The sequence below is a fragment of the Schistocerca nitens genome, chromosome 5 (assembly GCF_023898315.1).
Source record: "Schistocerca nitens isolate TAMUIC-IGC-003100 chromosome 5, iqSchNite1.1, whole genome shotgun sequence".
Taxonomy (NCBI): domain Eukaryota; kingdom Metazoa; phylum Arthropoda; class Insecta; order Orthoptera; family Acrididae; genus Schistocerca; species Schistocerca nitens.
In genome coordinates this window covers 627,405,099-627,417,203 of record NC_064618.1, presented here as the reverse complement: position 1 = coordinate 627,417,203, position 12,105 = coordinate 627,405,099, and the positions used below count along the sequence as shown (strand labels likewise).

Here is a 12,105-nt window from a genome sequence, read left to right as displayed (position 1 = left end):
TGAATTATGCTCACTGTGTGAGGTTCCACTGTATACCTATTCCTCTTGTGGTTCTTCAACAGAATATTCGTTACTGCCATCTGAAATTTATTGCAGAACTCAGTCTTTCTCCTCTCTCATTCCTGCTACCGAGTGCATATTCTTCTGTAATCCTTTCTTCTATTCCTTCCTCTACAACCACATCCCAATCCCCCACGGTCATTACATTTTCATCTCTCTCTATGTACTGAATTACCCATTCAATATCCTCACACATTTTATCTCCCTCTTTCATCATCTGCTTGCAACATTGGCTTGTATACTTGAAATATTGTTGTTGATGTTGATTTCTGTTAAATGTGATGAGAATAACTCTATAAGTGAACTATTCACAGTAGCTTGCTGTCTGCCCTACTTTCATATACATAATGAATCCTACTCCTGCTGTTGATACTTATCTTGCTGTAAATCCTGATCTTCTTTCCTTTTCAATTCACTGATCCCCACCATATCTAGATTGAGCATTTGCATTTCCTTTTTGAGATTTTCTAGCTTTCCTACTATGTTCAAACTTCTGATATTCCATGCTCCAAATCATAGAATTGTATTCTGTCATTGGTTATTCTATTTTTTCCCCATGGTCAAATCACCCTTGGCAGTCACTTCCCATTGATCCAAATGGGGGGCTAATCTGGAATCTTTCACCACTGGAGAGATTATTGTAGTAGTTTTTCAATTACAGGCCACGTGTTCTGTGGATACACTTTGTGTGTCTTTAATGCAGTTGTTTCCATTCCCTTCTGCATCCTCATGTCATTGATCATTGCTGAGTTTCCCTCCTTTTAGGGGCAGTTTTCCACCCCAAAGGCAAGAGAATGTCCTGAACCAGTGTCCATTCTTCGACCCTCTTTGACAAAGCTGTTGGCAGCGTGAAAGTGACTTGTTATACCAGAAGTCTTTGACCACGACTGCTGAGGATTTTTATTCAGAATTTAAGCAGTGGCTGGGTTCAGATCCAGAACCCAGGATGTTTTGATTACTAGACAAAGATGCTACCCCTAGACCATGCCCCATCCCCATTACCCAATGTAGGGAATATACCAACAAATATATCAATTTTAGAAACAGTTATGCAGGACTTTGTATCAGATGATGGTGAATCGATGAAGCAGCACTGAAGGCACACAGGCTCCTATATGGCCTAGAACAGTTGTGTTTTTGAGATCATTGACTGCATTCTCTTATTTTCACTGTTCTGAATGAGCTTCTTACATTCAATATTTATATTTTTCAGCTAAGTAATGAGCAATATTAATTAATAAACCAATCAAGTATTCTGCAGGGATTTTTTGGTATGTCGGTATATAAAGAATGGTGACCCTAGTTTTATGAACACAGTACCAGTTTCACAGATATAAAGTGCACATGTGTAAATTGTGTTGACAACAGAAGGACAGGAATTTACAGACAATTACAAGATAGCAGGAAGAAGGAAATGTGAGACACAAGCTATGCTGGCTGAAATTTCATCTGCAGCGGTGCCACAGGTTTGATCTCGGAAGTGGCCCTCTGTTTACCACTGTTTTGGCCACAGTATCTAAAAACTTGGTTGGCATAAGTGTAAGCAATATTTTTCTATAGTGAAATAAAGAATCATAAGACAAAGTTTGCCTATACGGTCATCCAACTTCATCAAAACTTTACATCTATGGTGGAAGATATCATTGTCATCCCACCAATTTCCCTTCATTACAAACTCTTGAAGTCAGTGTTAATACAATGGATTTCCACATCAGCAGAACAACAAATTCTTTAGTTGTTATATCATGAAGAGATGAGGAAGGAAACCCCTTCAAAATACCTGTGGCATTTAACGAGCCTTCCAGCTGACATATCGTTGCTGAACTCACTGCTTTGGATGATGTGGACAAGCCCCAGTGCAAACCATTATAAATTCATGTACAAAATTGAACTTGGATATGCTAGCAGAGGTTACTGATCAATTACAGAGAAGGTTCTCACTTTCACTAACAGCAATTACTTACTTCCCATGACAACATATAATAGAGACAACATAAGCAGTTCTAGTACAATGCAGGAGCTCTACAGATATGCAGGAAAAGTTGCCAAATGAGTGACATGAACAACAGTTGTCATGCCCCATACAATCTGTAACAGTGCAACAAGAACATGTGAAGGGTTTCTGACAGATGGCAAGAGATCATAAGATTATAAGGAGTGTACTTCCATTCCTCTACAGGGAATAGCAACCATCACCCAAAAGAGATGATGAGGAAATTGATGAAATGTATGATGAGACAAAAGAAATTATTCAGGTAGTGAAGGGAGACGAAAATTTAATAGTCATGGGTGACTGGAATTCGACAGTAGGAAAAGGAAGAGAAGGAAATGTAGTAGGTGAATATGGATTGGGGCTAAGAAATGAAAGAGGAAGCCGCCTGGTAGAATTTTGCACAGAGCATAACTTAACCATAGCTAACACTTGGTGCAAGAATCATGAAAGAAGGTTGTATACATGGAAGAACCCTGGAGATACTGAAAGGTTTCAGATAGATTATATAATGGTAAGACAGAGATTTAGGAACCAGATTTTAAACTTTAAGACATTTCCAGGGGCAGATGTGGACTCTGACAACAATCTATTGGTTATGAACTGTAGATTAAAACTGAAGAAACTGCAAAAAGGTGGGAATTTAAGGAGATGGGACCTGGATAAACTGACTAAATCAGAGGTTGTACAGAGTTTCAGGGAGAGCATAAGGGAACAATTGACAGGAATGAGGGAAAGAAATACAGTAGAAGAAAAATGGGTAGCTTTGAGGAATGGAATAGTGAAGGCAGCAGAGGAACAAGTAGGTAAAAAGACTAGGGCTAGTAGAAATCCTTGGGTAACAGAAGAGATACTGAATTTAATTGATGAAAGGAGAAAATACAAAAATGCAGTAAGTGAAGCAGGCAAAAAGGACTACAAATGTCTCAAAAATGAGATCAACAGGAAGTGCAAAATGGCTAAGCAAGAATGGCTAGAGGACAAATGTAAGGATGTAGAGGCTTATTCCACAAGGGGTAAGATAGATACTGCCTACAGGAAAATTAAAGAGACCTTTGGAGAAAAGAGAACCACTTGCATGAATATCAAGAGCTCAGATGGAAACCCAGTTCTAAGTAAAGAAGGGAAAGCAGAAAGATGGAAGGAGTATATAGAGGGTCTATACGGGGGCAATGTTCTTGAGGACAATATTATGGAACTGGAACAGGAGGTAGATGAAGATGAAATGGGAGATATGATACTGCGTGAAGAGTTTGACAGAGCACTGAAAGACCTAAGTCGAAAAAAGGCCCCAGGAGTAGACAACATTCCATTAGAACTACTGACAGCCTTGGGAGAGCCAGTCCTGACAAAACTCTACCATCTGGTGAGCAAGATGTATGAGACAGGTGGAAATTCCCTCAGACTTCAAGAAGAATATAATAATCCAATCCCAAAGAAAGCAGGTGTTGACAGATGTGAAAATTACCGAACTATCAGTTTAATAAGTCACAGCTGCAAAATACTAACATGAATTCTTTACAGACGAATGGAAAAACTGGTAGAGTCCAGCCTCGGGGAAGATCAGTTTGGATTCCGTAGAAATGTTGGAACACGTGAGGCAATACTGACCCTACGACTAATCTTAGAAAATAGATTAAGGAAAGGCAAACCGATGTTTCTAGCATTTGCAGACTTAGAGAAAGCTTTTGACAATGTTAACTGGAATACTCTTTCAAATTCTTAAGTTGGCAGGGGTAAAATACAGGGAGCGAAAGGCTATTTACAATTTGTACAGAAACCAGATGGCAGTTATAAGAATCGAGGGGCATGAAAGGGAAGCAGTGGTTGGGAAGGGAGTGAGGCAGGGTTGTAGCCTATCTCCGATGATATTCAATCTGTATATTGAGCAAGCAGTAAAGGAAACAAAAGAAAAATTCAGAGTAGGAATTAAAATCCATGGAGAAGAAATAAAAACTTTGAGGTTTGCCGATGAGATTGTAATTCTGTCAGAGACAGCAAAGTACTTGGAAGAGCAGTTGAACGGAACGGACAGTGTCTTGAAAGGAGGATATAAGATGAAAATCAACAAAAGCAAAATGAGGGTAATGGAATGTAGTCGAATTAAATCAGGTGATGCTGAGGGAATTAGATTAGGAAATGAGGTGCTTAAAGTAGTAAATGAGTTTTGCTATTTGGGGAGCAAAGTAACTGATGATGGTCGAAGTAGAGAGGATATAAAATATAGACTGGCAATGGCAAGGAAAGCTTTTCTGTAGAAGAGAAATTTGTTAACATCGAGTATAGATTTAAGTGTCAGGAATTCATTTCTGAAAGTATTTCTGTGGAGTGTAGCCATGCATGGAAGTGAAACGTGGACGATAAATAGTTTAGACAAGAAGAGAATAGAAGCTTTCGGAATGTGGTGCTACAGAAGAATGCTGAAGATTAGATGGGGAGATCACATAACTAATCAGGAGGTATTGAATATAATTGAGGAAAAGAAAAATTTGTGGCACAGCTTGACTAGAAGAAGGGATCGGTTGGTATGACATAATCTGAGGCACCAAGGGATCATCAATTTAGTATTGGAGGGCAGTGTGGAGGGTAAAAATCATAGAGGGAGACCAAGAGATGAATACACTAAACAGATGCAGTAGGTACTGGGAGATGAAGAAGCTTGCACAGGATAGAGTAGCATGGAGAGCTGCATCAAACCAGTCTCTGGACTGAAGACCACAACAACAACAATTACTCAGGAATTGATTTTTAGGAAGATGGCCCATAAATAAATTGGCATAGGATGCTGCTCTGCTAGTACCCATGGCAGTACCACAGATTTGTTGATAGATTTGTTTACAGATTATGGATTTCAAAATTGGAATAATAGTGGGTTGGGATGTAGTTGGCTAGGAGGATTGTGAAAGAGGTGCTGGGTTTGGCATCAAGAGGAGGATGGGAAAGAAACTGTTCCGTGCTGCATGGCCATGGGCATGGGGCTGTTGGTGTATAAGGTCTCCATATCCACAGTAACCAACAAGATGTCTAGTGGTAATGGGACAGGAACTGCGGAAAGGTGGTGAAGGAAGTGAGCAATGTCTTTTGTGTGAGATTGCAGAAAGTGGTTTTGAGGTCTTATCCTGGTAAACTTTCAAGAATTCCTTGTTTCTGGTTGAATACGTAGTACCGAGACTACAGTTCTGGAGGTTTACTCGAGTGAGGAGTTGCAGGGGAATGAGACACACAGACTCTGGCAGTAATGAGTTCATGCAGCACACGATGATGAATATGTGGAAGAATGGACTTGGAGTAAATGACAGAATGGAGGAAGGAGAGACTGTGGGAAAGAGGATGTTTGTGTAGACTGGATGAAGTTGGGTTCCCGAGTGGGGGTGGGAGTTGGTTGCAGGACAGACACTAGCAGAAATTGAGGCCAGGAGGATTATGAGAACAAAGGATGTGTTGCAAGAACAACTCATACCTGTGTAGCTCATTAAAGCTGGTGTTGGGATAGGGGAGATCTGTATGGCATGGGTTCTGAAGCAGTCATTAAAATCAAGCATATTATGCAGTTTCAGAAAAATGAAAATGAGTTATTTGTGTCAGAAAGAGACTTTAATGATTAAGTGCTGAATGAAATATGTTTAAAATTCCTTGTTTTCCATGCACATGACAAGCTAAAATGAAGCCAACACAGAAAAACTAATCAAACAGTTCTGTTCAGGATGTTTTGTGTCTGTTTTAAATTACCTAGAATGGAGACTAAGATACTACATTATTTATTGTATTTTCACTCTCTGTTCTGGGGAAATGCCACTAATGAACAAAGAATATTCATTAAACAAAAGCTTATAATAAAAATATTGGAATTCTTACACATGCTTCCTAGTACATTACTTTCTAAATGGCATTCATTGTTAATAGTAAAATTAAATAAAGATAACACCTCACTGTACAGTTGAGCTGTTGGTTAGTAGGTAGACAAACAATATTGAAAATGTTGGTGAGCTAACTGTAAAGAAGAAAAACAAGAAGTAGTTACATTGTTCTGATCAAATAACTGCCCCATTTATGCAGTAACAGGAGCAAAAAAAACAAACCAATAGACGCAAACCTAGTGGAGGGTTTGCTCCATTTGAGAAATTGTTTTCAGTTAGTGTCACCAAATAATGTTGACGAGCTTGGACTGGCATATCAGAAAGGGAAATAATGAATGCAAATTATTATGAGTCCTATTAATGGCAGCTTTGAGTTTCCTTTCATGACATTTGTAGGTGAAACAACAAATGAATTCAATATTTGAATGTTTTAAGACTCTTCATTTTATACATAAAAAAGGGGTTCTATAAATATCCACTTGTTTTGAAGCAAGCAGTAAGGTAAACAAGGTCATGCACAATAGCACGCAGCAGCAAGATTAATGTGAGTTGGTTGCTAAAGGGCAGTCCAGTCAGCAACTATAAAGCTTGTCACAACAAAATTTCTCCCATACACCAAATATTTTGGCCAGAGGAGATGGTTTTTCACGTAAAACATGAAACATATTTGAGGTAAAAACATCTACTACAATCCAGAATCCAAATTTGTTTTTAATATAAAGGAAAATACTATTTATATGGCTGCTGTTGAGAACAGACATTGTCACAAATTATTGAACTGCAAGTTAATTGAGTGACTCAACATTTTGGCCGGCCGAAGTGGCCGCGCGGTTCTGGCGCTGCAGTCTGGAGCCGCGAGACCGCTACGGTCGCAGGTTCGAATCCTGCCTCGGGCATGGATGTGTGTGATGTCCTTAGGTTAGTTAGGTTTAACTAGTTCTAAGTTCTAGGGGACTAATGACCTCAGCAGTTGAGTCCCATAGTGCTCAGAGCCATTTATTTGCCGGCCGAAGTGGCCGTGCGGTTAAAGGCGCTGCAGTCTGGAACCGCGAGACCGCTACAGTCGCAGGTTCGAATCCTGCCTCGGGCATGGATGTTTGTGATGTCCTTAGGTTAGTTAGGTTTAACTAGTTCTAAGTTCTAGGGGACTCATGACCTCAGCAGTTGAGTCCCATAGTGCTCAGAGCCATTTGACTCAACATTTTGTCGACAGCTTCACTTCCACTATAAAATGAGGTGACAAGGAACAGGATATTCTTTGTCCAAGAAACATTTCTATTATTCAGACAAGTTATAGCTCACACAATTACATCTCCCCTGAATAGAAGTCAAATAATTGTGTACATAATTTAGGAGTAAAGGTAATAACTCACGGAATACCATGGGTGTTGACTCATCAACAGGCACATAAATAACTCAAAACTTTGTGCCTGGTGATGACTCAACACTTCTAGTATTTGGAAAGCTGTTACCTTTACTCCTAATTATTTACATTCTACCAGAACTTTCCATTATCGTATTAATTGCCCAACATTCTTCTATCATATAAACTCACATGGCTGTTCTCTGCAATTCATACTTAATATATCACTTCTTGTACAATCCTTGTATAATAATACAGTTCAGGTTAATAAAATTGTAATGTACTAAAGAAAGTGAAGCAATTTTTACTATCATCAGAGAAGCTTTGTCATTGCATATGAACAACAAATCCCCATGATCTTAAAATGGTTATACCACATGTACTCCACAATAATTACAAATAACAAAAACATGTTGCATTGCAGGTTCCACTGCTGAGGCTCTTTATTGGCTGGAACAGAGCAGACTACGAGCTGCACTAATAGGAGCAGTTGAAGTGGCCACAAAGAGGTGTAAAGAAGTGAATTTGAAGAGATAATTTTTAACCATAAGTACCCACAGCACAGGACATCACATCACTACAAGAAGAACTAAAATGCATAAGAGCATAAAAAACCACAAGATTGATTCTGTGTGTGTGTGTGTATGTGTGCACACAGTAAATGGAGAGAGAGAGAGAGAGAGAGAGAGAGAGAGAGAGAGAGAGAGAGAGAGAGAGATATGGATTTGGGGGGCTGTAAAGGAGAGAATAGGCTAGTTGCATATATAGTCAAGTGCCATATATAACAAAGAAGGAGCCAAGTAATTTCTCATGAAGTAACATATTTCATAATTTATTGCTGAAACAAAGACTGCAGAACAAAAAATAGGCTTTATAGGCATTTGTAACTGATCTGGACATATTGCTGTAATTCAGATTGCCACAGTACTTGCATTCATACTGCATTCATTGGGCATATCTGACAACTATTTATTGAGAGTATACACATTTCATTCAAGGAACTTTTAATGAATCTAAGAACTACCTGTTACTTAATATTAAAAACAATAAAGGAAATTTTCAAATGATTTGTTGTTACTTTCTGAATAAATAGAGCTTACAGTTCGTGTTCGATGTCACAAAATGAGACAAGAAGAACACCGACATGTCACAACTCTTTTTCAGAGACACAGCATTTCCTTAACGATGTTGAAAAAGTTCTATATTTTTCAACAATATAAGGAAAAGGACAGATTGCAACTCACCGTAAAGAAGGCACACTGAGTTCCAAACACCCACAATGAAAATACTGTTATGATTTAGCTTCTGGCCAAAACCTTTTTCAGAAAAGAAAACACACACACATTCATTCACACAAGGAAGCACACTGTATGCACACACAACTGCTATCTCTGGCAGCTCAGACCAGAATGCAACTGTCACATGGAATGAAAGTAGCAATTTGGAGGCAGCAGGGAAGGGGAAGGGATACAAATGGGCAGAGGGATGAGCACTGTCTGGCAGAGCATGCAGGAACTAGATGGAGGCATGAAGACTGCCAGGTGCAGGAACTAGACGGAGGGTGAAGACCCCCAAGGGCAGTGTCAGGGAGATGCGAGGCAGGTTGATGGTGGGGCAAGGTGGGGGGGGGCGGGGTTGTAGAGTAGAAATGGAGGGGAGCAGGAAAGGAAAAGAAGGCAGGTGCATTGATAGAGGGTAGCACACAAACAGGGTGAGGTGCACGAATAGAGAGGAGGTGACAGGAGAGAGGGGTGGAAACTATTGGGTGGACAGTATGGGGGGAGTAGGTTACTGTAGGTTCAGACCGGGATTATTTCAGGTGCAGAGAATGTGTCGTAACTCCTATCTGCACAGTTCAGAAAAGCTCCACCACCAGTTTTTCTGAACTATGCAGATCGAAGTTATTCTTATAATACATTCTCTGCTCCCGAAATAATCTCAACCTCAACCTACAGTAATGTACTGTCCTCATACACTCAATCCAATAGTTTCCACCCCTCTGTCCTATCACCCCATTCCTATTCACATTCCTTCAACCTCTTTGTGTGCCACCCTTTGCTGACGTGCCCTCCCCTTTCCCCCTTCCCTGCTCCTCTACTTTTCCACTCTACCCACCACCACCACCACCACCTCACCTCACCTCACCTCACCTCACCCCACCCCACCCCCTGATACTGTGCCTTGCAGTCTTCATGCCTCTATCTAGTCCCTGCATGCTCTGTCAGACAGTGCTCCTCTCTCCACCCACCTGCACTGTGGTATCCCTTGCCCTTTCCTGATGCCTCCAGATTGCTGCTTTTGTTTCATATGACAGTTGCGTTGTGGTCCGAGCTGCTGTAGACGGCAGTCATGTGTGCATGAGGTGTGCTTCCGCGCACTTGTGTGCGTGTTCTTTTCTAAAGGTGGCTTTGGCCAAAAGCTAAATTGTAACGTCTTTTCATTGTGCCAATCTTCAACTCAACCCATAATCTTTATGGGAAGCAGCAGTCTATCCTTTTTCTTATTGTGATTTCCAGCTCGGAGTTTCCACAGTTCTATATTTTTCAAGGTAATCAAATTTTGCTCATTGATTTATGACTTGAGACATTTGTGTGTTTAAACCTAGCATTGAAAAACTGGTAGACACTTTTTAAAGGGAAGAAAACAGTTTTCTGGGTAACAGTCACTGTACTAATTAAAAGAAATTTGTAAAGAAAAAAATAAGTTATGAAAATATCAGTGGTATGAGAAAAGACGATCACTGTGATTTATCAGTTTTTCATGATATAATGAGTAATCCATTATATTTCGGGTAGCAGTACTTTTTCCTTCTGCACAACTGATATTTTAGCCAAATATTTTCCGGCCACGGTTGGAATGAGCTTCGAGGTTGATTACATGATGGATGCTCTATCACTGTGGGAAATAAGATGTGAGTCAGTGCCACAGAACTGGTTTACTTGTCTAAAGTAGGACTGTGTTGTGTCATTTACATTATGAGGCAGGGGAAATTTTACTTCATTATACATGGAACTGGACTGATGGTACAATAGGAGACAAATCTGACTGAGCTCATCATATAAGACACAGCTAGACAGATGGCTAAGCTGACTAAGCCTGCCTCTGCAACAGAATTTTGTTGTCAGGACTGCTATATCTTTGCAGGTATAGATTTGGATGAAACTATTTTGCCAATACTAGCCTTCACCAGTGCTGTTGAAGAAGCTGTCCATTGTTACCTGTAGATTCAGTTTAAGGAAATAGACAGGAAACATCATAAATCAGTGATGACTATGAAACTTTGGTGTATAGGGGATGCAATGTCCCAGAGAATGAATCCTTGCTGCGTGAACCAGAATACCCAAAGAAGGTCTTCCAAGTAACTGGATATTCCCAGTAACAGATTTACAAGGTGTTGCACATGAAACCAAAGATGCAAGGACATGATCAGGAAGACAAGAGTGCCACTTTTGAGTCAGCTGTGTTCCTGACTTACAAGGCTGCTCTTTCCTTGAGGAGAGGGCAAACCTGTGAGAAACACATTGTCAAAGTGATCTTCTGCCTCCCATGGAGATTGCTGCAAAAACACAATTTTATGAAGAAGATTTGTTGCTTTGAAAGGGAAATGTGTACCTGATCCATTGTGTTATTTGACAGCTCATGTATAAGCCAAACCGTGTGACCTTTTTATGAGTAATGACTCAAATACTGAGGTAAGCTCCATCCTCATATCCCTGTAACAGATCTAGATCAGGGATGCAGAGACCACAGCCCACATGCTACCTGCCATTGGTCTCATTGCAGCCCACCACTTACCATTTGTTCTCATAATTTTTCATTTTTTTTTTTACTAATCTTTCATTCGCTTCCAAAAGAGAGGGGGCAGGCTCTTGCAGAACTTAGTTCTTTTGAGTCCAGCCTAGCTGACACTGGGACATGGAGATCCCAATTCGGAATAAAAACTTGTCTTGCAGCACGATATCTTTGAACTTGCAGCTCTAATGTAGACACAGTAAAGAGTCTGTGGCTCACAGTATTAGCTCAGCCTCACTACTGTTAGCTGAAAAGTCGACCCTTAGACATACTCCAGCCCTGCAAATGCATTTCCTATTCCATCACATTCAGGGCTACCTATGCAAGCAGCCATGTGATTTACCAACTTAGCTGCTGACATTGCAAAACATTCTACTTGGTCATCACAAATAATGAAGATAGCTACTCAAACTGGTGGCACTAATGTGCATTTCGTGCAACTGTTTCAGCGTCATGATCGGCCTCATCTTAATGCGGCTGTCAGGCGCTTTAACATGGGGCTGGAAAGGACACTGATGGCAAAGGACATGTGTAACATCTCAGTGGTGCCAGTTGGGTCTATCAGTAGATCGGGTTTCACTAGGCATGGCCTACACCTCAATAGGTACGCGAAGGGGAGGCTAGCAAAGCTTACAGGTGACAGAGTAGTGGGTGGTGGTGGGATCACTCAAGGAAAAATTCCTATAGTAGTTGGTGTTAGAGCAGCACCTTTTTTAGAGTGAAGTCAGCTGATAGGTTTACCTGCTTAAAGGAAGTCCCTATAGCTAAGGGCTCACCTTCAGAGGCTGTCATGTTTCCAAGTAGAGAAGGAGATTGGGAAGGAAATCGGCCGTGCCCTTTCAAAGGAACCATCCCGGCATTTGCCTGAAACAATTTAGGGAAATCACGGAAAACCTAAATCAGGATGGCTGGAGACGGGATTGAACCGTTGTCCTCCCGAATGCGAGTCCAGTGTGCTAAGCACTGCGCCACCTCGCTCGGTGCTTATAGATGTTGACTCTGAAATTATTGGTATGGCAGAACACCACTTAAATAATTTGCCA

At 40.6% G+C, this 12,105-nt stretch overlaps 1 protein-coding gene across 1 annotated transcript in view; it reads left to right on the top strand.

Moving 5' to 3' along the window:
- Positions 1-8,085, top strand: part of LOC126259292 (pyrroline-5-carboxylate reductase 1, mitochondrial-like) — a 139,993-nt gene extending 131,908 nt beyond the window's left edge. Inside the window, exon 6 of the mRNA XM_049955953.1 lies at positions 7,695-8,085. Coding sequence (XP_049811910.1) covers positions 7,695-7,807 — 113 coding nt within the window. The 3' untranslated portion in view covers positions 7,808-8,085. The remainder of the gene's footprint in view (positions 1-7,694) is intronic.
- The last annotated feature ends 4,020 nt before the right edge of the window (positions 8,086-12,105 follow it).